Source organism: Entelurus aequoreus, linkage group LG03, assembly GCF_033978785.1.
Source record: "Entelurus aequoreus isolate RoL-2023_Sb linkage group LG03, RoL_Eaeq_v1.1, whole genome shotgun sequence".
NCBI classification, from domain to species: domain Eukaryota; kingdom Metazoa; phylum Chordata; class Actinopteri; order Syngnathiformes; family Syngnathidae; genus Entelurus; species Entelurus aequoreus.
This window is the reverse complement of record NC_084733.1, coordinates 87,708,018-87,734,828: the sequence shown is the minus strand read 5'-3', so window position 1 is coordinate 87,734,828 and position 26,811 is coordinate 87,708,018. Positions and strand designations below refer to the sequence as shown.

The window sequence follows — 26,811 nt, the reverse complement described above, 5'->3', positions numbered from 1 at the left end:
TGATAATTTTAAATCACTTTTTTTTCCAATAAAGATATCAATTTAAGGGTTTTTGTGCTTTTAACCATTTTCCAAAATGTAATTGATAATTTTAAATCACTTTTTTTTTTCAATAAAGATATCAATTTAAGGGCTTTTGTACTTTTAACCATTTTCCAAAATGTAATTGATAATTTTAAATCACTTTTTTTTTCCAATAAAGATATCAATTTAAGGGCTTTTTTACTTTTAACCATTTTCCAAAATGTAATTGATAATTTTAAACCATGTTTTTTCTGTATTATTATTATTTTTTAAATTTTATAAACCTTCATTTATATGCAGCATTTACATACAATTAATAATAATACATGTTTGAATACGGAATAATACCATAAGTAGTAATTTTGGAACATGCAGATTTTTCTTTATTTTCATTTCCGGTTGGGAAGCGGAAACACTACACCACGTGACACAACCCCTCCTTTTTAAAAAAAAAAGTTTTTATAAACCTTTGTTTGTGAAATGCAACATTTACATGCTATCAAGAAATAATAATAAACAAAACAAGTACAGAAACAGTACAAAACAGCGCCAGGGGGTTGTAAACTCAGCAAAGTAACTAAAATAGAATGCAAAAATATTGTAGCGGCTGGCTAGGGGTGTTAGCCAATGACTTTGGCTGGGGGGCGGGACTTCCGGGAGAGATAGGGAAGGGACGTTGTTGATAGAAAGTAAGCGATCGATTTACATGTTTTGCTGTAATAGCAAACAGAAGCAGGACTAATAATAATAATAATAATACTGAAGGGAAAAACTACACCACGTGATCCCATTGTTTTGGCTTTTTTTTTTTTTTTTTTACCCTGTTTTGCATTTTCTTGGATGATTAGACCTTCATTGTCGAGGTGAGGGTAAATAAATGTTTAAATACGGAATGATACCATAAATATTAATTTTGGAACATGCAGCTGTGTCGTCGTTGTTTTCCTTTCCGGTTGGGAAGCGGAAACACTACACCACGTGATCCCATTGTTTTGGCATTTTCTTACCCTTTTGTTTGCATTTTCTTGGATAATTAGACTTTCGTTGTCGAGGTGAGGTTAAATAAATGTTTCAATACGGAATAATACCATAAATACTAATTTTGGAACACGCAGCTTTGTCTTTATTTTCATTTCCGGTTGGGAAGCGGAAACACTACACCCCGTGACGCACCCCCTCCTTTTTCCCGCCTGTGTTTGTAATGGCTTGATTAGTGCAACACAATGACAGTTATTGGCTTCCTACTTTTTATAAGTCGTCGCGGGTCATTTTACTTGATTTTTTGTTTTTAAAATCCATCAATCCTGATCAGCACGTCGTCGCCGTCTGCTCAGCTCTGTGGAGACAACAGGTAGCTACACCTTGACCGTGTTTGACTTGTTTTGTGCACCACAACTGTAAACTTTATTTACACACCACAACTGTAAACTTTATTTACACCAACACTGTAGCGAAGGCAACAATCGGCGTGTATCTTTTTAAAGAGACATTTAATTGCTGTCACTACAACGACGCCAAACAGAGACAGCGTCCAAAATAAAACAATGACTGGTTGCTAGAGAGATAAAAAAAAAAAAAAAGTCATTATGTTTGAATGTTAGGAAACAAAGGCAGCTCTCTGAAGTCTCATCAACTTGCAATGCCTGGCGGATTACAGCAGAGGGCGCTCTAACCCTTGTGGAAGCCAAGAAAGCCTTATTTGGTCAGCGAGTTAGTAAAAAACAAAATATATATATATATATATATATATATATTATTTTAAAAAATTAAACTAAGCAGAAATAAATACTTAAACACTTAAGTTGAGAAATTATGATAATACAATTATAAACAGCTTATGTTCAATAAGAAATTAACACTTAAAGTATATTGCAAAAATATGTCACAGCTTATTTTCTGTAATGGTTTCACGCCACTCGTTTTATTTGTATTTTTTATTTTTACAAATTCATGTCATTAAGTTGGGGTTGGTGTCATATTTTGAAGATATTCACACTGAGGGTCTGAATTTTTTAATGTAAAAACATAATCAAACGCACACACATTTTAATGTAGAATTACCTTTTTTTAAAAAATGAAAATAAATTGGACCTATTTATTTAACATCTACATTTTATATCGAGTGACCCAAATATGGTTCTTTTTTCTCGATCGTCCAAAAGCAAAGCTTCTCAATTATTTTCTGTTAGCCTCCCTGAGGAAAAAGAAAACACTTCACGCCGCCCCCAACTCTCTGCCGCGACTATAAATAGTATCGTTTGTCTGTAAAATTGTTATAAGTACACCTCTGCATAACATTCTATCATTGACAAAAAGATAAATATATATACTGTACATATATATTTCTCTCTCTAATAATATACAGAACTATAACAAAGAATAACTTTATTATGGGCCTGCTGCAATGCCACGCAGCAGGCCCATATTATTATTGCTCATACTTCAAACATTATTATTCTTGTTCCGCACGTTTCTTTCAACGAACCCCCACATATGTTATACCGTCGGAAAGGTCTCGTTCGCGCTGATGGGCGTACTTTAAGATGGGAGCATTTTGTGTTACCATGGCGACGCTATTCACGACTGAACCAAAAAAACGGGCCAATTGAATGGGTACGTCTATTTTGTCTAAAGCAAGACGAACAGGCCGACGAACCCCCACATATGTTATACCGTCGGAAAGGTCTCGTTCGCGCTGATGGGCGTGATTTAAGTTGGGAACATTTTGTGTTACCATGACGACGCTATTCACGACTAAACGAAAAAAATGGGCCAATTGAATGGGTACGCCTATTTTGTCTAATACGAGACGAACCGGCCGACGAACCCCCACATATGTTATACCGTCGGAAAGGTCTAATTCGCGCCGATGGGCGTATTTTAAGTCGGGAACATTTCGTGTTACCATGGCGACGCTATTCACAATAAACAAAAAAAAGTCACGAATAAACCAAAAAAATGGGCCAATTGAATGGGTACGCCTATTTTGTCTATTACGAGACGAAACGGCCAACGAACCCCCACATATGTTATACCGTCGGAAAGGTCTCGTTCGCGCTGATGGGCGTGATTTAAGTTGGGAACATTTCGTGTTACCATGGCGACGCTATTCACGACTATACAAAAAAAATGGGCCAATTGAATGGGTACGCCTATTTTGTCTATTAAGAGACGAACCGGCCGACGAACCCCCACATATGTTATACCGTCGGAAAGGTCTAATTCGCGCCGATGGGCGTATTTTAAGTCGGGAACATTTCGTGTTACCATGGCAACGCTATTCACAATAAACAAAAAAAGTCACAAATAAACAAAAAAAATGGGCCAATTGAATGGGTACGCCTATTTTGTCTATTACGAGACGAACCGGCCAACGAACCCACACATATGTTATACCATCGGAAAGGTCTTGTTCGCGCCGATGGCCGTATTTTAAGTTGGGAACATTTCGTGTTTATTCACGAATAAACCAAAAAAATGGGCCAATTGAATGGGTACGCACCTTTTTATAATGGCGAATATTTAAACATGCCACTGTTTTAGGCTAGCTCCGTGGCTCGTTTTTTGGACAGTCGCACCTAAAACTCACGGATTCAGACACTCGCCACCATCTAATAAGTGCGGCGGCTTCCGGCGGCCCCCGGCCAGAGGTCCAAGGCATAGTTTTTGATTGATTGATTGAAACTTTTATTAGTAGATTGCACAGTACAGTACATATTCCGTACAATTGACCACTAAATGGTAACACCCGAATAAGTTTTTTAACTTGTTTAAGTCGGGGTCCAAGTAAATCAATTCATGGTAAGATAGATAGACAGATAGCAGGCCCATCAAAATGTTCTAGTTAACATTGTTTTTCCATCAATTTGCCTGAAATGAGGGAAAAAAAGCATTCTTAAACTCAACATTTTTATCAACCATCCGATACTGAAACATACAATTAAATAAACTTAATGAATTCAGATTGATCAGCAACATTAACTCAGGAACACATCATACACAACATTTTAACCCATAAAACAATTTTTGCTTTTTTTTTAATCAAAATGAGGAAGTGAGGATTAATGGCTACAATTAGCAAGTTGTACAGTGCACAACTTTTTGAGAAGGACTGTCCTAAAGTAAATTTCAGCATTTTGTGTTATGAAAAAGGCAGTATTTTATTTTGTATTACAATCTTGACTAAAATGCAAATGCAAAAAAAAAAAAAAGGTTACACTTACAGTAGTGTTATTTCCAGGTGTTTTTTAAGCGTAACGTTAGCTCATTTTGTTATGTGTGTGTGTGTTACGGACAGCAAAGCCCTGTCTGTCTGTTATTTCACTTGACCTTTTTCTGTGTTGATTGAGCTGTGTTGAAGCAGTAAAAAAGGACATTATGTTAAATGAAGAGTTTCTGTCTCTGATAGTTGATATAATAATGTAAGTGCATCATTAAGCCTACATGAACTCCATGGTGTTCAGGGATGAATAGTCTCTCCTATTGCTATTGTACTATTTTTTCAGCTATAGTTACATTAATCATTAGTAAAGTAGCAGCCTAGTTTTGAATGGCAGGGTCCCTGCCCTATTATCCCATGTTGATAAAAATATTTACATAATAAAAATCAAATGCTGTAATAAATTAAGCATGGTGAGTTGACTTGAAACAGTTTAATGTTGCACTTTTTATATGTAGAAGAAAAGTTTTGTCATTTTATTTAATCTGAGCAACAACTTGAGGCAGTTTAATGTTGATTAACGTGGGCAGAATTATTATAGTGTTCCCAATGTTAAAAGGATAAAGCCATTGTTTACAAATTTGGTAAATAAATAACCAACAAATTTATATTTTGTTGTTTTCTTATTGTACCGAAAATGAACCGAACCGTGACCTCTAAACCGAGGTACGTACCGAACCGAAAGTTTTGTGTACCGTTACACCCCTATAAAATAATAAAAACCACAGTGCTTGGCCTCTTTTCTCAGGATGTTGGCAAGAAGGAACGGTCCTTAGAGGAGTAACGAGTCATTAGTAGCGAGACCAGACAATATGCTAACACAAATTAGCAGGAGTCAATGGACTCCACACAGCGACGTGTCATTAGCGAGCAGGTGGGGAGACGCGACATTGAGCTGTTGCCTCTCCGGCCGAGTGATGAAAGGGTTTCCATGACGACCGTGTCTTGTTTCGGGAAGGGGGTTAAACGGAGAGGACCCCCAGGAGGACGATCCGGTGGCCATGAATGGGAATGTTCCTTTAGTGGAAACATCAGCTCCGTTTGTAAATGAGACACGTGGTGTTCGTGTTCGACTCCGGTTTTTTTCCACGCAGTAAAATGTGTTTAGTAGTCTGTGTGTTTCCTAATTAGTGGCTCGCATACGAACAATAACAGGAACATGCTGTTTATTAAGCCTTAACGAAGGGAGTATATCTGGGTTGAACTGCAGAAAGCACCAGGCGTATCCATAATTCATGGAGATATTATTATTCCCAGACCATAGGGCGCACATAAGGCGCACTCGGGTCTATTTCCATACAAAAGGCACATTAAAGGCCTACTGAAAGCCACTACTACTGACCACGCAGTCTGATAGTTTATATATCAATGATGAAATCTTAACATTGCAACACATGCCAATACGGCCGGGTTAACTTATAAAGTGCAATTTTAAATTTCCCACTAAACTTCCGGTTGAAAACTCCTTTGGAGGATGACGTATGCGCGTGACGTAGCCAGTGAAACAGAGGTATGGCTCCCCCATTGAAGCCAATACAAACTAGCTCTGTTTTCATCTCATTATTCCACAGTATTCTGGACATCTGCGTTGGTGAATATGTTGCAATTTGTTCATTGCATTATGGAGAAAGAAGCTGAGCAAGCAAAGAAGAAAGTTGTCGGTGCGAAGCGGAGTATTTTGCGAGGGAAGTCAGCAACACAACACAGCCGGCGTTTCATTGTTTACATTCCCGAAAGATGCAGTCAAGATCGAAGAACTCGGACAACAGAGACTCTTACCAGGAGGACTTTGACTTCGATACACAGACGCCTGTAGAGAACTGGGACAACACAGACTCTTACCAGGATTACTTTGATTTGGATACACAGACGCGGTACCGTGAGTACGCAGCTGCGCTTCCAAACATTTGATCGCTTGCCCGTACGTGCGTGTCACGTACGTAACTTTGGTTAAATATATAAGCTTTATGAACTTTGGGTTAGGTGAACGGTCCTTTGGGCTGAGTGAGTGTGTGTGTTGTGCAGGTGTTTGAATTGTATTGGCGGGTTATATGGACGGGAGCTAGTAGCTAGGAGCTAGCATAACAAACACCTAGGTGTTTTTATGCGGGATTAATTTGTGGCATATTAAATACAAGCCTGGTTGTGTTGTGGCTAATAGAGTATATATATGTCTTGTGTTTATTTACTGTTGTAGTCATTCCCAGCTGAATATCAGGTCCCACCCGCCTCTCACAGCATCTTCCCTATCTGAATCGCTTAAACTCCCCACTAGTCCTTCACTTGCACTTTCCTCATCCACAAATCTTTCATCCTCGCTCAAATTAATGGGGAAATCGTCGCTTTCTCGGTGCGAATCGCTCTCACTTCTGGCCGCCATCACTGTAAACAATAGGGAACTTTGCGGAAATGTTCAACTGACTACGTCACGCTACTTCCGGTAGGGGCAAGGCTTTTTTTTGTCAGATACCAAAAGTTGCGATCTTTATCGTCGTCGTTCTATACTAAATCCTTTCAGCAAAAATATGGCAATATCGCGAAATGATCAAGTATGACACATAGAATAGATCTGCTATCCCCGTTTAAATAAAAACATTTCATTTCAGTAGGCCTTTAAAGGGGTCATATTATGAATTTTTTTCTAAATGTAAAATACTTCCTTGTGGTAGGGGTGTAACGGCACACAAAAATGTCGGTTCGGTACGTACCTCGGTTTAGAGGTCACGGTTCGGTTCATTTTCGGTACAGTAAGAAAACAACAAAATATACATTTGTTGGTTATTTATTTACCAAATTTGTAAACAATGGCTTTATCCTTTTAACATTGGGAACACTATAATAATTCTACCCACGTTAATCAACATTAAACTTCCTCAAGTTGTTGCTCAGATTAAATACAATGACAAAACTTTTCTTCTACATATAAAAAGTGCAACATTAAACAGTTTCAAGTCAACTCATCATGCTTAATTTATTGCAGCATTTGGGAAGCCTGTAGTTGATTTTTATTATGTAAATGTTATATTTTTATCAACATGTGATAGCAGGGACCCTGCCATTCAAAACTAGGCTGCTCCATTACTAATGATTAATGGAACTATAGCTGAAAAAATGGTACAATAGCAATAGAAGAGACTATTCATCCCTGAACACCATGGAGTTCATGTAGGCTCAATGATGCACTTACATTATTATATCAACTATCAGAGACAGAAACTCTTCATTTAACATAATGTCCTTTTTTGCTGCTTCAACACAGCTCAATCAACACAGAAAAAGGTAAAGTGAAATAACAGACAGACAGAGCTTTGCTGTCCGTAACACACGCACACCGCAAAATGAGCTAAAGTTACGCTAAAAGCGAATTAGCCTTCACCTCAAGCCAGGACTGCGAGCGAGCTGAGCTGCCTTTTATATTTCTAGACGGTCAACAGGCTCATAGTGATGTTACTAGTAGTTAGAGTTAGAGTTTGAGTTTATTTCGAACATGCAAGCATACAACATGATACATCACAATTTCCAGTTTCTCTTTTCAACATGTTCGAAAAGGAGTAGGAAGAAGCAGAGCTTATTTAATCCAACCCCTTTGACTGGGAGGTGTTTATTATAATTTGGGGAGAGTCCGCGGCCTGATGATTACCTGCTAAACGCTAAGCACTGACTACATGCGCTCTGAATACGCACTGCTGATTGGCTGTTACCGCTCTGTTTGTAACCAATCAGATGGTTGTGTGGGTGGGACAATGCTGGGTGCTGTGTAGAGTACTGACAGAGGCAGAAGGAAACGGAGGCGGCTACTTAATATGTCCGTGTGGAAACTCGTTCGGTACACAACCGAACCGAACCCCCCGTACCGAAACGGTTCAATACAAATACACGTACCGTTACACCCCTACCTAAGTCATTGAGATATTATTATTCCCAGACTATAGGGCGCACTCGGGTCTATTTCCGTACAAAAGGCGCATTAAAGGAGTCATATTATGATTTTTTTTCTAAATGTAAAAGACTTCCTCGTGGTCTACATCAGTGTTTTTCAACCTTTTTTGAGTCAAGGCACATTTTTTGCATTGACAAAATCCAGAGGCACACCACCAGCAGAAATCATTAAAAAACGAAACTCAGTTGACTGTAAAAAGTCGCAATTGTTGAATATGACTTTTCCTCTTTGTTCCGGAGGACACGACGGCCACAGTTTCCAAAAACAATTTGAAATGTGGACTCGACAGACCATAGAACACTTTTCCACTTTACACCAGTCCATCATAGATGAGCTCGGGCCCAGCAAAGCCGGTGGCGTTTCCGGGTGTTGTTGATAAATGGCTTTGGCTTTGCATAGTAGAGTTTTAACTTGCACTTACAGATGTAGCGACCAACTGTAGTTACTGACAGTGGGTTTCTGAAGTGTTCCTGAGCCCATGTGGTGATATCCTTTACACACTGATGTCGCTTTTTGATGCAGTACTGCCTGAGGGATCGAAGGTCCGTAATATTCTCCAGATTCTCTGAACCTTTTGATGATATTACGGAGCGTAGATGGTGAAATCCCTAAATTCCTTGCAATAGCTGGTTGAGAAATGTTGTTCTTAAACAATTTGCTCAGGCATTTGTTGACAAAGTGGTGACCCTCGCCCCCGTCCTTGTTTGTGAACGACTGAGCATTCCATGGAAGCTGCTTTTTATACCCAATCATGGCACCCACCTGTTCCCAATTAGCCTGTTCACCTGTGGGATGTTCCAAATAAGTGTTTGATGAGCATTCCTCAACTTTCTCTGTCTTTTTTGCCACTTGTGCCAGCTTTGTTGAAACGTGTTGCAGGCATCAAATTCCAAATGAGCTAATATTTGCAAAAAAGAACAAAGTTTTCCAGTTCCAATGTTAAATATCTTGTCTTTGCAGTCTATTCAATTGAATATAAGTTGAAAAGGGTTAGCAAATCATTGTATTCTCTTTTTATTTAGCATTTACACAACGTGACAACTTCACTGCTTTTGGGGTTTGTACTAAGTATTATTGTCTAAGGGGCGTGGCATCTATATGAGTTGTGGCGATGAGCGAACGCAACGCCCGCGATAATGGAGGGAAACCCTGAGAACGCAGGCCGCTGCGTTTAAACTCGGGCTTCATCTTTGTGGCACAGGCTGTGTTTTCACACCATCTTTATTTGCCAGCTACTCTTTGTTACCGTTTGAGACCCTCCCTCAGATATTGTAAAAGGATTACCTTTCGGGGCTTCTTTGGAGGAAGGGTGGGGTGTAAAACGGTGAGCACTGAAGTGTGCCCGGTCTTAGCTCCTAATGAGATCACTGCAGCCCACATAGGAGAAGCTCCACACCGCTGGTGGTCCGGTGCTGTGCTGGACTTCTGGACTGTGAAGAGCAAACAAGGCAGGGTTCTCACTTTTTCAAGACCTTTTGTCATTTACGCAGGGATTCTTTTTTATCATTGATAGGATAGACTTTATCCCACAATAGGGAAATGATGCGGTCCACAAAAATAAGGTATGAAAACAAGCGGGAGAACACAAAGGAGTTGAAAGACATTAAAATAACTAATACTTTCTTGTGGTCTACATAACATGTAATGGTGGTTATTTGCTCAAAATGTTGCATAGATGATGTTTTACAGATCATCTTCAAGCCCTTTTGTGGGCGGGTCTTATTTACGTGGCTCACCTTCGACAGCGTCTTCTCCCCGTCATCTTTGTTGTAGCGGTGTAGCGTGCAAGGACGGGAGTGGAAGAAGTGTCAAAAGATGGCATTAACCGTTTTAATGACATTCAGGCTTTACTTCAATCAATAACGGAGCAGCATCTCCTCATTCGTAAACAACAACAATGTGTCCCGTGAAAGAAACGTCCGACCGGAACTCTCTCATAACTAAAGTTGCTCGGGTGAATAATGTAAACTCACTACACCGGTATGTTTTAGCGCTTTCATGGCGAGTTTACTGACAGATATAAGTAAGAACTTTACACTACTTTATATTAGAAATGGCAACAGCGGAGGATGAATGTCAGGTTCAAACACTGATGACATCTATTAAACGAGACAAGAAGCAAAGAAATGAACAGAGACAGAATTCAATTTGGCCATACTTGCCAACCCTCCCGTTTTTACCGGGAGACTCCCGGTATTCAGCGACTCTCCCGATAACCTCCTGGCAGAAATTTTCTCCCGACAAACTCCCGGTATTCAGCCGGAGCTGGCGGCCACGCCCCCTCCAGCTCAATGCGGACCTGAGTGGGGACAGCCTGTTCTCACGTCCGCTTTCCCACAATATAAACAGCGTGCCTGCCCAATGACGTCATAACTGTAGAATGATCGAGGGCGAGTTCTTGGTTTCTTATGTGGGTTTATTGTTAGGCAGTTTCATTAACGTCCTCCCAGCGCGGAAACAACACACAACAACAGCAGTCACGTTTAGTCTACCGTAAAGCAGTTCGTCTACCGTAAACAGCAATGTTGTGACACTCTTAAACAGGACAATACTGCCATCTACTGGATAGCCTCCAGAACACTGAAATTCAAGTATTTATTTTATTTATATGTATAATAAAATTTAAAAAAAATAAAAATAAATATATATATATATATATATATATATATATATATATATATATATATATATATATATATATATATGTGTGGGAAAAAAATCACAAGACTATTTCATCTCTACAGGCCTGTTTCATGAGGGGTTTCCTCAATCCTCAGGAGATTCTGAGGATTGAGGAAACCCCTCATGAAACAGGCCTGTAGAGATGAAATAGTCTTGTGATTTTTTTCCCACACATACATATTACGCTCTACCACGGTATCGAGCACTATTTTTTGGATAATCTAATTAAGACATATATATATATATATATATATATATATATATATATATATATATATATATATATATATATATATATATATATATATATATATATATATATATATATATATATATATATATGTGTATATAGCTAGAATTCACTGAAAGTCAAGTATTTCATATATATATATATATATATGTATATGTATATATATATGTATATATATATATATATGTATATAGCTAGAATTCACTGAAAGTCAAGTATTTCATACATATATATATATATATATATATGTATATGTATATATATATGTATATATATATATGAAATACTTGAGTTGGTGAATTCTAGCTTAAATATATTCCCCTCTTAACCACGCCCCCACCCCACCCGATATCGTAGGTCTCAAGGTTGGCAAGTATGATTTGGCTCAATTGAGGAGAAACGCGGCGACTGTACTCTCTGTACAGTCTTCCACCACGCTCTAATAATAATAATAATAATAATGAATTGCATTTGTTACGCACTTTACATTTGTTAAAATCTCAAAGTGCTAAAAAGTATTAAAAATAAAAATAAAAAAAGTTTACGTCGTCTCCTTTATTTGGACACTCCCTGTTTACACAACAACATCTGCTTCCAAAGGAACAGCTCTTGTTTTTGGTCACATTGAAAACAAAAGAAAAAGATGCCTCAGGCTTGGGCTGGTCCTGGATCTAACTTGGGCAGGTCTTGGATGACAATAGATAACCCCCATCCCGTCTCCTCCAATCGTACACAATGGAATTTTCCAAGCCTTTGCTTGGTGCAACAAAGACAACCTCCTGTCTGTTCATTGGGAACTTAGAGAACGGAAAGTTTTTTGATAATTTAAATAAAAAAATTCTGACAATGAATGTCCCATAACAAGATAGAGAAAAAGAAGAAGCTTATCGACTACAAAGGCGGACGCGTGCAATTTATCGGGACTTATGCAGATCCCAAATACAGATCAGCAGGTACCAGATGGTAAGAAAAGTTGCTTTTGCATAATATTGCGAAACAAAACGCCAGATATGTCTTACCTTATACACACGCCATAATAATACGCCTATGTTGAAGCTAGGGATGTCCGATAATGGCTTTTTGCCGATATCCGATATTCCGATATTGTCCAACTCTTTAATTACCGATACCGATATCAACTGATACCGATATCAACCGATATATGCAGTCGTGGAATTAACACATTATTATGCCTAATTTGGACAACCATGTATGGTGAAGATAAGGTACTTTTTAAAATAAGATAACTAAATTAAAAACATTTTCTTGAATAAAAAAGAAAGTAAAACAATATAAAAACAGTTACATAGAAACTAGTAATTAATGAAAATGAGTAAAATTAACTGTTAAAGGTTAGTACTATTAGTGGACCAGCAGCACGCACAATCATGTGTGCTTACGGACTGTATCCCTTGCAGACTGTATTGATATATATTGATATATAATGTAGGAACCAGAATATTAATAACAGAAAGAAATGGGGGAGGGAGGTTTTTTGGGTTGGTGTATCTTGTGTTTTTTATGTTGATTTAATAAAAAATAATTTAAAAAAACCCGATACAGATAATAAAAAAACCGATACCGATAATTTCCGATATTACATTTTAACGCATTTATCGGCCAATAATATCTGCAGGCCGATATTATCAGACATCCCTAGTTGAAGCACATCAAGCGGTGCGGTTTCATAGCTTACCAAAGTCGTACTAAAACATTTTAATAGATTTCTGAGCGCCGTGTGTAATGTTCTATATTTGTATATTTTCAATGGAACATATAAATTGTTGGTGTTGCCATCCTAATGCAGTCTACACGTATCCCTTATGTTTGACTGCCATCTACTGGACACACTTATCATTACACCATGTACCAAATAAAATTGCTTCGAGGTCGGTAAGCGCGACCAAACTTATTCCTTACATTAGGCGCACCAGGTTATAAGGCGCACTGTTGAGTTTTGAGGGGGGAAAAAAGGGTTTTAAGTGCGCCTTATAGTCCGGAAAATACGGTACTGTATATTGTGATAGAGTTTTCAGCCATATGGCCCAGCCCTACGCTCAAAGCCAGCCCCGTATCTCCTCCGGTGTGGCAGAGAACCAGCAGCTGGTCGCCAAAGGGGAATGATGAGAACTTTTTTTGCCAGTGCAAGTGTTCTGACTTCCCAGCCACAGGTGCTCGATGAGTACCCAGCATGCAGAGATTTTGTTTAGAAAAGAAAAAATGACTACGGGCTATGATTTCACCCTAATAACCAAGTGGGCGGCTGATTTATCGCTCTTACTCTGAGTGAGGGGAGCCCCGGACAAAAGGCGACCTTAGCGTCCTGCTGTTTTTAATCGTTCTTTAGGATGCCCTCCAAAAAAAACAGTCTGGAGGGGGGCACTATCGCCTTTTTAAATGACGCCAAGAAGATTTGAGTGCCTTTAGATGAAAGTAGGGCTTAAAAAAACTGTCAGTCAACTAAACATGAACATATTGTTTTGTGTAAGCTAACTCTTGTCCTTCTAAGCCGCTGCACTATAGAGTAAATATATAAGTATATATATTTATATAATGTAGTGACAGACACCTTCATAACAATATGTAATATGTACAATATACACACTGCAAGTATATATATAATGTAGTAAGACACCTTCATAACAATATGTAATATGTACAATATACACACTGCAAGTATATATATAATGTAGTAACAGACACCTTCGTAACAATATGTAATATGTACAATATACACACTGCAAGTATATATATATAATGTAGTAACTGACACCATAACAATATGTAATATGTACAATATACACACTGCAAGTATATATATAATGTAGTAACAGACACCTTCATAACAATATGTAATGTTTTATATACACACTGCAAGTATAAATATATTGTAGTAACAGACACCTTCATAACAATATGTAATATGTACAATATACACACTGCAAGTATGTGTATATATATATATATATATATATATATATATATATATATATATATATATACACACATACTTGCAGTGTGTATATTATATTATTAATATTGTACATATTACATATTGTTATGAAGGTGTCTTACTACATTATATATATATATATATATATATATATATATATATATATATATATATATATATATATATATATATATATATATATAATGTAGTAAGACACCTTCATAACAATATGTAATATGTACAATATACACACTAAGTATATATATAATGTAGTAACAGACACCTTCATAACAATATGTAATATGTACAATATACACACTAAGTATATAAGGATTGTGAGCGATATTTTCACCACAAGCCACAAATGACATGGGAGGGTCCAATAGAGTTGGGTAAGTGAAAGCTCCCCTGAGGTGGAAGGTGATAACCGTGCCAAGTATGGTCTTGTCCTCGCCCCCAGAGGGCGATAACATGCTACTAAAGGAGCGGCGCCAAGGCCTTATCTCTTAGGCGGACATTTTTTATGACTCGTAGCTCCTTTTGTCCGCTGATCACTCTCATTCCTCACGGCCCGGAGGAGCTCTGGAAAAGCCTCACCACCCCCTCCTCCCAAACACCCCCCGCTTTATTGAAACACGCCTCTATCATTTATCTCTGCGGAGAGAGTGAGGGGTGGGGGGCATCCTCTTTTTTTCTGACCCCCAGCTGGGTTTGTTGACACATGGTCAATCTTGGTACTCTCTTTTTGTTGTTGTTGTAACAAATGTCCCCCCCCCCCCCCCCCTCCGCTTTCCCCTGAACAGTAATGCTGTGTTGGTAGAGGCTCTGCTAAATATATTGCAGCTTTTGTTCAACAGTTGGCGCCTTTTAAGGCATTTCACAGAATAGATTCTCTACTCTTAACGGCCTTCTAAACACGGGCCAGAGAAGGAGGAATTAACATGCTTTAAGTTCAAGAGAAAGTACCGTATTTTCCGAACCATAGGGCGCACCGGATTATAAGGCGCACTGCCGACGAATGGTCTATTTTTGATCTTTTTTCATATATAAGGCGCACCGGATTATAAGGCGCACTGCAGACGAATGGTCTATTTTTTATCTTTTTTCATATATAAGGCGCACCGGGTTATAAGGCGTACTGCCGATGAATGGTCTATTTTTGAGCTTTTTTCATATATAAGGCGCACTGCCGATGAATGGTCTATTTTTTAAATCTTTTTTCATTTATAAGGTGCACTGCCGATGAATGGTCTATTTTTGATCTTTTTCCACACATAAGCCGCACCGGTTTATAAGGCGCACTGCCGATGAATGGTCTATTTTTAATCTTTTTCCACACATAAGGCGCACCGGTTTATAAGGCGCACTGCCGATGAATGGTCTATTTTTTAAAATCTTTTTTCATATATAAGGCGCACTGCCGATGAATGGTCTATTTTTTAAAATATTTTTTCATATATAAGGCGCACCGAGTTATAAGGCGCACTGCCGATGAATGGTCTATTTTTGATCTTTTTTCATATATAAGGCGCACCGAGTTATAAGGCGCACTGCCGATGAATGGTCTATTTTTTGATATTTTTTCATATATAAGGCGCACCGGTTTATAAGGCGCACTGCCGATGAATGGTCTATTTTTAAAATCTTTTTTCATATATAAGGCGCACCGGGTTATAAGGCCCACTGCCGATGAATGGTCTATTTTTTAATCTTTTTTCATATATAAGGCGCACCGGATTATAAGGCGCACTGCCGAGGAATGGTCTATTTTTTAAATCTTTTTTCATATATAAGGCGCACCGGGTTATAAGGCGCACTGCCGATGAATGGTCTATTTTTGATCTTTTTCCACACATAAGGCGCACCGGTTTATAAGGCGCACTGTCAATGGTCTATTTATAAAAAAAAAAAGTTTTCCATATATAAGGCGCACCAGGTTATAAGGCGCACTGCCAATGAATGGTCTATTTTTGGTCTTTTTTCATATATAAGGCGCACCGGGCTATAAGGCGCACTGTCGATGAATGGTCTATTTTTTAAATCTTTTTTTCATATATAAGGCGCACCGGGTTATAAGGCGCACTGCCGATGAATGGTCTATTTTTTTAAAATCTTTTTTTCATATATAAGGCGCACCGGATTATAAGGCGCACTGCCGACGAATGGTCTATTTTTGATCTTTTTTCATATATAAGGCGCACTGCCGATGAATGGTCTATTTTTTGAAATTTTTTCATATATAAGGCGCACCGGGTTACAAGGCGCACTGCTGATGGTCTATTTTTGATCTTTTTCCATATATAAGGCGCACTGGATTATAAGGCGCACTGCCGATGAATGGTCTATTTTTTAAAAATCTTTTCATATATAAGGCGCACCGGGTTATAAGGCGCACTGCCGATGGTCTATTTTTTGATCTTTTTTCATATATAAGGCGCACCGGGTTATAAGGCGCACTGCCGATGAATGGTCTATTTTTTAAAATCTTTTTTCATATATAAGGCGCACCGGGTTATAAGGCGCACTGCCGATGAATGGTCTATTTTTGATCTTTTTTCATGTATAAGGAGCACTGGATTATAAGGCGCACTGCCAATGAATGGTCTATTTTTTATCTTTTTTCATATATAAGGCGTACCGGGCTATAAGGCGCACTGTCGATGAATGGTCTATTTTTTAAATCTTTTTTTCATATATAAGGCGCACCGGGTTATAAGGCGCACTGCCGATGAATGGTCTATTTTTTTAAAATCTCTTTTCACATAAGGCGCACCGGGTTATAAGGCGCACTGCCGATAAATGGTCTATTTTTTTAAAATCTTTTTTTCATATATAAGGCGCACCGGATTATAAGGCGCACTGCCGATGAATGGTCTATTTTTGATCTTTTTTCATATATAAGGCGCACTGCCGATGAATGGTCTATTTTTTTAAATTTTTTCATATATAAGGCGCACCGGGTTACAAGGCGCACTGCTGATGGTCTATTTTTGATCTTTTTCCATATATAAGGCGCACTGGATTATAAGGCGCACTGCCGATGAATGGTCTATTTTTTAAAAAATCTTTTCATATATAAGGCGCACCGGGTTATAAGGCGCACTGCCGATGGTCTATTTTTTTATCTTTTTTCATATATAAGGCGCACCGGGTTATAAGGCGCACTGCCGATGAATGGTCTATTTTTGATCTTTTTTCATGTATAAGGAGCACTGGATTATAAGGCGCACTGCCAATGAATGGTCTATTTTTGATCTTTTTTCATGTATAAGGAGCACCGGATTATAAGGCGCACTGCCAGTGAATGGTCTATTTTTTTTTAAATCTTTTTTCATACATAAGGCGCACCGGGTTATAAGGCGCACTGCCGATGAACGGTCTATTTTTTTATATTTTTTCATATATAAGGCGCACCGGGTTATAAGGCGCACTGCCGATGAACGGTCTATTTTTTAAATCTTTTTTCATATATAAGGCGCACCGGGTTATAAGGCGCACTGCCGATGACTGGTCTATTTTTTCATATATAAGGCGCACCGGATTATAAGGTGCACTGCCGATGAATGGTCTATTTTTGATCTTTTTTCATGTATAAGGAGCACGGGATTATAAAGCGCACTGCCGATGAATGGTCTATTTTTTGATATTTTTTCATATATAAAGCGCACCGGATTATAGGGCGCATTAAAGGATCCATATTATAAAAATGTTTTTCTAAATGAAAAAGACTTCCTTGTGGTCCACATCAGTGTTTTTCAACCTTTTTTTACGCTGAAAAAATGCGGAGGCACACCACCAGCAGAAATCATTAAAAAACGAAACTCGGTTGACAGTAAAAAGTCGTTGTCGCAATTGTTGAATATGACTTTAAAGCATAACCACGCATGCATCACTATAGCTCTTGTCTCAAAGTAGGTGTACTGTCACATCACGCCGTGACTTATTGAGTTTTTTGCAGTTTTCCTGTGTGTAGTGTTTTAGTTCTTGTCTTGCGCTCCTATTTCGGTGGCTTTTTTTGGTATTTTCCTGTAGCAGTTTCATGTCCTCCTTTGAGCGATATTTCCCGCATCTACTTTGTTGTAGCAATCAAGAATATTTCAGTTGTTTTTATCCTTCTTTGTGGAGACATTGTTGATTGTCATGTCATGTTCGGATGTACATTGTGGACGCCATCTTTGCTGCGCAGTAAGTCTTTGCTGTCCTCCAGCATTCTGTTTTTGTTTATTTTGTAGCCAGTTCAGTTTTAGTTTCGTTCCGCATAGCCTTCCCTAAGCTTTAATGCCTTTTCTTAGGGGCACTCACCTTTTGTTTATTTTTGGTTTAAGCATTAGACACTTTTTTACTTTACTTTTACTTTATCTGCAGGTGCTGGGATGAACAGCGCGGATAAAAGAGCCCAGCGGCCTGCAGTAATTCGACAAACGCGAAACTCCAGGAGTGCACAGCAGTCCTATGAGGGTCTGGACCCTGGGTTGGAAAAGAGAAAGAAGCAGCCGGACTTGGCCCGAGACCAGGACCTCAGCCAGAGGAGCGTGTGCGGGCCTGCAAGGTGAGCAAAACATTACAATCAAGCTACAGTAACAAGCTACATGTAGCTAAGCTACATAGCTTAACTTCATTTTCCAGTGGTTTGGCGGTAGCTTAGCTACTTTATTTTTAAATGAGTAGCTTTTCCTGTAGCTTAGCTTCTTTTAGAGCCATGTAGCGAGGTAGCTTACATCAAAGCTAGAAAACAGACTGCGAGTCCACTTTTGCCATGTAGCTTGCTATAATTCTCCGGGGATAGCTTCCCCTGTAGCTTAGTTACATTTAATGGAGAGTAACTTGTAGCTTAGCTACATTTAATGGAGAGTAACTTGTAGCTTAGCTACATTTAATGGAGAGTAACTTGTAGCTTAGCAACATTTAATGGAGAGTAACTTGTAGCTTAGCTACATTTAATGGAGAGTAACTTGTAGCTTAGGTACATTTAATGGAGAGTAACTTTTAGCTTAGCAACATTTAATGGAGAGTAACTTGTAGCTTAGCTACATTTATTGGAGAGTAACTTGTAGCCTAGCTACATTTATTGGAGAGTAACTTGTAGATTAGCTACATTTAATGGAGAGTAACTTGTAGCTTAGCTACATTTCCTGGAGAGTACCTTGTAGCTTAGCTGCATTTATTAGAGAGTAACTTGTAGCTTAGCTACATTTATTGGAGAGTAACTTGTAGCTTAGCTACATTTAATGGAGAGTAACTTGTAGCTTAGCTACATTTAATGGAGAGTAGCTTTTAGCTTAGCTACATTTAATGGCGAGTAGCTTGTAGCTTAGCAACATTTAATGGAATGTAACTTTTAGCTTAGCAACATTTAATGGAGAGTAACTTGTAGCTTAGCTACATTTAATGGAGAGGAATTTTTAGCTTATCAACATTTAATGGAGAGTAACTTGTAGCTTAGCTACATTTAATAGAGAGTAACTTGTAGCTTAGCTACATTTAATGGAGAGTAACTTGTAGCTCAGCTACATTTCATGGAGAGTAACTTGTAGCTTAGCTACATTTAATGGAGAGTAACTTGTAGCTTAGCTACATTTAATGGAGAGTAACTTGTAGCTTAGCTACATTTAATGGAGAGTAACTTGTAGCTCAGCTACATTTATTGGAGAGTAACTTGTAGCTTAGCTACATTTAATGGAGAGTAACTTGTAGCTCAGCTACATTTATTGGAGAGTAACTTGTAGCCTAGCTTGCTATATTTTCCAAGTAGTTTGCCCATCACTGCACATGTCATATTACTATGTAAAACTCCTGAGGTGTTGTCTCTTGGTCTCCTCACCAGTGAAGCCAAGCTGTCCCAAGCGAGCCCTGCAGCCTTCCGGCCAACGTCAGCTCCGAAGCGTCCATCTGTGGCCAAAGGCTGCAGTGGGCTGGCCTCGGTGGCCCAGCTGATGAGGCTGGGTCGCTGTAAGAACGTGGTGGTGGTGGCCGGAGCCGGAATCAGCACCGCCAGCGGGATTCCCGACTTCAGGTTGGCGTTTCTTTTGCCTCCGAGCTCTACTTCTAAATAGCCCCTGAAGCCAACATCCTCTTTTTTTGCGCCTTTCAGAACTCCAGGAACGGGCCTTTACGCCAACCTGGACGCCTACAATATCCCGTATCCAGAAGCCGTTTTCAACGTCGACTACTTCTCCGACAACCCGCAGCCTTTCTTCTCCCTGGCTAAGGCGCTCTATCCCGGCAGCCACAGGCCCAACTTCATTCACTACTTCATCCGCACGATGCACCACAAAGGCCTGCTGCTGAGAATGTACACGCAGAACATCGACGGCTTGGAGAAAGGTGAATGACGAGACCTTTAGTTATGTTCCTTTTTCACTGTACTCAAATGTATAATAGACTGTATTTGTTATTCACATGTGAATATTGCTGTATAACAAGACTGCATTTATGTTATTCACATGTGAGTAATGCTGTATAATAGACTGTATTTATGTTATTCACATGTGAATAATTCTGTATAATAAACTGTATTTATATTATTCACATGTGAATATTGCTGTATAATAAACTGTATTTGTTATTCACATGTGAATAATTCTGTATAATAAACTGTATTTATGTTATTCACATGTGAATAATGCTGTATAATAAACTGAATTTATAATCACATGTGAATAATGCTGTATAATAGACTATGTATGTTATTCACATGTGAATAATGCTGTATAATAGACTGTATTTATGTTATTCACATGTGAATAATGCTGTATAATAGACTGTTATTCACATGTGAATAATGCTGTATAATAAACTGTATTTATATTATTCACATGTGAATAATGCTGTATAATAGACTGTATTTGTTATTCACATGTGAATAATGCTGTATAACAAGACTGCATTTATGTTATTCACATGTGAGTAATTCTGTATAATAGACTGTATTTATGTTATTCACATGTGAATAATTCTGTATAATAAACTGTATTTATATTATTCACATGTGAATATTGCTGTATAATAAACTGTATTTGTTATTCACATGTGAATAATTCTGTATAATAAACTGTATTTATGTTATTCACATGTGAATAATGCTGTATAATAAACTGAATTTATAATCACATGTGAATAATGCTGTATAATAGACTATGTATGTTATTCACATGTGAATAATGCTGTATAATAGACTGTATTTATGTTATTCACATGTGAATAATGCTGTATAATAGACTGTTATTCACATGTGAATAATGCTGTATAATAAACTGTATTTATATTATTCACATGTGAATAATGCTGTATAATAGACTGTATTTGTTATTCACATGTGAATAATGCTGTATAACAGACTATTTATATTATTCACATGTGAATAATGCTGTATAATAGACTGTATTTATGTTATTCACATGTGAATAATGCTGTATAATAGACTGTACTTATATAATTCACATGTGAATAATGCTGTATAATAAACTGTATTTGTTATTCACATGTGAATAATGCTGTATAATAGACTGTATTTATGTTATTCACATGTGAATATTGCTGTATAATAAGACTGCATTTATGTTATTCACATGTGAGTAATGCTGTATAATAGACTGTATTTATGTTATTCACATGGAAATATTGCTGTATAACAAACTATTTGTTATTCACATGTGAATAATTCTGTATAATAAGCTGTATTTATATTATTCACATGTGAATAATGCTGTATAATAAACTGTATTTGTTATTCACGTGTGAATAATAAACTGTATTTGTTATTCACATGTGAGTAATGCTGTATAATAGACTATGTATGTTATTCACATGTGAATAATGCTGTATAATAGACTGTATTTGTTATTCACATGTGAATAATGCTGTATAAATGTCTGTATTTATATTATTCACATGTGAATAATGCTGTATAATAAGACTGCATTTATGTTATTCACATGTGAGTAATGCTGTATAATAGACTGTATTTATGTTATTCACATGAAAATATTGCTGTATAATAAACTGTTATTCACATGTGAATAATTCTGTATAATAAGCTGTATTTATATTATTCACATGTGAATAATGCTGTATAATAAACTGTATTTATGTTATTCACGTGTGAATAATAAACTGTATTTATGTTATTCACATGTGAGTAATGCTGTATAATAGACTATGTATGTTATTCACATGTGAATAATGCTGTATAATAGACTGTATTTGTTATTCACATGTGAATAATGCTGTATAAATGTCTGTATTTATATTATTCACATGTGAATAATGCTGTATAATAAGACTGCATTTATGTTATTCACATGTGAGTAATGCTGTATAATAGACTGTATTTATGTTATTCACATGAGAATAATGCTGTATAATAGACTGAATTTATGTTATTTACATGTGAATAATGCTGTATAATAGACTATTTGTTATTCACATGTGAATAATGCTGTATAATAGACTGTATTTATATAATTAACATGTGAATAATGCTGTATAATAGACTGTATTTATGTTATTCACATGTGAATAATGGACTGTATTTATGTTATTCACATGTGAACAATGCTGTATAATAGACTGTATTTATGTTATTCACATGTGAATAATGCTGTATAATAGACTGTATGTATGTTATTCACTTGTCAATAATGCTGTATAATAGACTGTATGTATGTTATTCACATGTGAATAATGCTGTATAATAGACTGAATTTATGTTATTTACATGTGAATAATGCTGTATAATAGACTATTTGTTATTCACATGTGAATAATGCTGTATAATAGACTGTATTTATATAATTCACATGTGAATAATGCTGTATAATAGACTGTATTTATGTTATTCACATGTGAATAATGGACTGTATTTATGTTATTCACATGTGAACAATGCTGTATAATAGACTGTATTTATGTTATTCACATGTGAATAATGCTGTATAATAGACTGTATGTATGTTATTCACTTGTCAATAATGCTGTATAATAGACTGTATGTATGTTATTCACATGTGAATAATGCTGTATAATAGACTGTATTTATATTATTCACCAGTGAAGAATAATGGGTACCGGTACTTTTTAGAGGCGGTATAGTATCGAATATGATTCATTAGTATCGTGTTACTATACCAATATCGGTATACCGTACAACCCTAGTCACAACACAATCTTCAGGATTGATGGCATTCTAGTCAAAGGTCAGGTCAGGTCACTGGCTTCTAGGACTAATAACGCTTCTCCATGTTTACACAGCGTGTGGCATCCCGGACGACAAGCTGGTGGAAGCTCACGGCAGTTTTGCCACCGCTTCCTGTCACCTCTGCTACACGCCGTACCCGCCGGAGGAGGCCAAGGTACGTTTGACCCCCGCGAACCCTCACACGTCTACATCCACTCCTTCGCCGTCTTATGTCTGTCTCCCAGCACGCCATCATGAACGACGGTGTCCCCACGTGCACCTTCTGCACCGCGACAGTCAAACCCGACGTGGTGTTCTTCGGAGAGGACCTTCCTCAAAAGTACTTCCTCCACACCCAAGACTTCCCCAAAGCGGACCTGCTCATCATCATGGGAACGTCCTTACAGGTGCTTCGTTTAACACCGTGACGGGCGTGTACGGCGCGGCAAATTCACACGCAAATGTAACTAAAAATAGACTAGAATAAATAAATTTGAAGAAAAAAAAACAGCCATTTCATCACGTTTTGCTCCTAAAGGAAATCCATCCAAATTGTACAACATGTTTACAATAACCAAGGGGGCAAGTGATTGACGTGGAAGTAATCAGTCAGTGCTGCGTGTGTCCATCGCAGAGGGGAGCCCCGCTCCTCTTAGTTTACACACTCAGCCGTTGACACAAACTGTTAGTAACTAGGAGGGTCGGAGGGAATGTTGAACAACAAATCGATGATAGAAGTGACAAACGTGCCATCCAAACAATACCGTTTTGTTGACAAGAACATACAGCCATGGAAGCACATTCAATCTATTTATGGAGCAGAGGTAACACAAACTAGTGAAAGATTCAAAAGAGCTGCCGTCAGAGTCGACAAACTGCCGCTGCTAGCCTGCTAAGCTAACAAAAACAGCTCAGACTCACTGACGTCACAGTCACTAGGCAACAGGCACCGCCTTTTAAAAGGCACACGCACACACTGAAAACTCTTTCTAATTTTTTTTAAAGTAAATCAATTACTTTTAATTAATTACATTTTTTGTTAAAGTAAGGAGGAACTATAATTAATTACATTTTAAAAGTAATTTTCACTGTCACACATCATGAAGCAGTTGGCAGGTTGTTGTTCCTGGCTAACATATTTGTGTGTATGTCCTATAATAATGTTTATTGTGGGTATGTCCTATAATTATGTTTGTGTGTATGTCCTATAATTATGTTTATGTGTATGTCCTATAATGTTTGTGTGTATGTCCTATAATAATGTTTGTGTGTATGTCCTATAATTATGTTTATGTGTATGTCCTATAATCATGTTTATTGTGTGTATGTCCTATGTTTGTGTATGTCCTATAATCATGTTTATTGTGCGTATGTCCTATAATGTTTGTGTGTATGTCCTATAATCATGTTTATTGTGTGTATGTCCTATAATGTTTGTGTGTATGTCCTATAATAATGTTTATTGTGTATGTCTATAATTATGTTTATTGTGTGTATGTCCTATAGTTATGTTTGTGTGCATGTCCTATAATCATGCTTATTGTGTGTATGTCCTATAATCATGTTTATTGTGTGTATGTCCTATAATGTTTGTGTGTATGTCCTATAATAATGTTTATTGTGTATGTCTATAATTATGTTTGTGTGTATGTCCTATAGTTATGTTTGTGTGTATGTCCTATAATCATGTGTATTGTGTGTATGCCCTATAATAATGTTGGTGTGTATGTCCTATTAATCATGTTTTGTGTGTACGTCCTATAATCATGTGTATTGTGTGTATGTCCTATAATCATGTTTATTGTGTATATGTCCCCTAATGTTGTGTGTATGTCCTATAATAATGTTTATTGTGTATATGTCCCCTAATGTTTATTGTGTGTATGTCCTATAATAATGTTTATTGTGTATATGTCCTATGTTTGTGTGTATGTCCTATAATAATGTTGGTGTGTATGTCCTATAATCATGTTTATTGTGTGTACGTCCTATAATCATGTTTATTGTGTATATGTCCTATGTTTATCGTGTGTATGTCCTATAATAATGTTTATTGTGTATATGTCCTATGTTTATCGTGTGTCCTATAATAATGTTTATTGTGAATATGTCCTATGTTTATCGTGTGTATGTCCTATAATAATGTTTATTGTGTCTATGTCCTATAATAATGTTTATTGTGTATGTCATATGTTTATTGTGTGTATGTCCTATAATAATGTTCATTGTGTATATGTCCTATGTTTATCGTGTGTATGTCCTATAATAATGTTTGTGAATATGTCCTATGTTTATCGTGTGTATGTCCTATAATAATGTTTATTGTGGCTATGTCCTATAATAATGTTTATTGTGTGTATGTCATATAATCATGTTTGTGTGTAGGTCCTATAATGTTGTGTGTATGTCCTATAATAATGTTTATTGTTAAAAGTCAATTATTTTCATGTTGCTGCTGACTTAAAACAGGGCACTATATTTTACATTTAGTTTGTTTATGTTTTTATTAGCTGAAGAATTGCGCATAGCTACACGTTTTTCAAAAGAAGATTGGAGATTATATTTGACTTTTCTTATATTCATTTCAAGGCTTTTCTTTTCTGCCCATCATCAAAACACCTCTTAAAATGGGATCCTATTGTAAACAACCTACTTTTCGTACTTGTTAGTACCTGTTTTTGTCATTTGGGATCCCCATCAGTCCCCAAAATTTTAAAACAAGGCATGGTGGAGATATTATTTCTGTCGACGTATATTTCCATTTATGGGCGTAACTATAACTGGATGTGTTTAGGTCCATATGGCCCAGCCCTACACCGGTGTTAGCACACTTTAGGGATGTTCTCTGTGTTTAATTGAGCGTTACAGTAGGCCTGATGATGGCATTGTGTTTATATGTATGTACATAATGAATATTTAAGACATTTTATATTGCTACTGTAATTTTTCTGTGCGACTCATTTTTTCCATGTAGTAGCACCGGTGCTACTACATGGAAAAACCACTGCATGAGCCCCACAGTCCCAACTATTTACTCACCAATGGCGTTCCAGATCGAGCCTTTTGCCAGCTTGGTGAACACGGTGCGCTCCACGGTGCCGCGTCTCCTCCTCAACCGACACACCGTGGGCCAGTTTGAGAGGGTGCCGCTGCGGCGGGGGGACCACGTGGAACTGGGCGACCTGGAGAACACGGTGCGGGCTTTCGCGGAAATGCTGGGCTGGAAGGACGAGGTGGAAGAGCTGATGAAGCGACAGGAACAAGAGGTGTGCTCCTCTTGAACCGTCTCAAAGATAGACAACGGACTGGTCCGATGGCGTTTTCTCCCGGCGGTTCATCCCGACATTTGGTTGGCGGCGAGGAGTCGGACTCTGAGACAGACAGCAAGTGTTCAGCGTCGTTCTGCCCCGGCAACTTGACACCTGGGAGGTTTGCCACATGCATACCCTTCTTCTGTTTGTCATGTTCATGTACACACATCACTATTCCAAGCACTTACCTGACAGTCTGCCTCGTTATAAACACAGTATTTTAAACTATATTTAATAAAGCTTATGTCTACAAAGTA

General features: G+C 37.6%; 2 protein-coding genes across 2 annotated transcripts in view; one reads left to right on the top strand and one right to left on the bottom strand.

The window, feature by feature from the left end:
• tmem263 (transmembrane protein 263) overlaps positions 1 to 9,967 on the bottom strand; it is a 22,237-nt gene extending 12,270 nt beyond the window's left edge. Inside the window, exons 1-2 of the mRNA XM_062043098.1 lie at positions 9,920 to 9,967; positions 9,468 to 9,613 (exon numbers count right to left, since the gene is read on the bottom strand). Coding sequence (XP_061899082.1) covers positions 9,468 to 9,563 — 96 coding nt within the window. The 5' untranslated portion in view covers positions 9,564 to 9,613; positions 9,920 to 9,967. The remainder of the gene's footprint in view (positions 1 to 9,467; positions 9,614 to 9,919) is intronic.
• On the top strand, positions 1,185 to 26,811 carry si:dkey-103i16.6 (uncharacterized protein LOC557125 homolog). Its single transcript, XM_062043096.1, has 7 exons — positions 1,185 to 1,375; positions 18,434 to 18,617; positions 19,893 to 20,081; positions 20,160 to 20,392; positions 23,318 to 23,418; positions 23,489 to 23,650; positions 26,297 to 26,811. The coding sequence occupies exons 2-7, from the start codon at positions 18,442 to 18,444 to the stop codon at positions 26,522 to 26,524; spliced, it is 1,089 nt and encodes a 362-aa protein (XP_061899080.1). The 5' UTR covers positions 1,185 to 1,375; positions 18,434 to 18,441; the 3' UTR covers positions 26,525 to 26,811.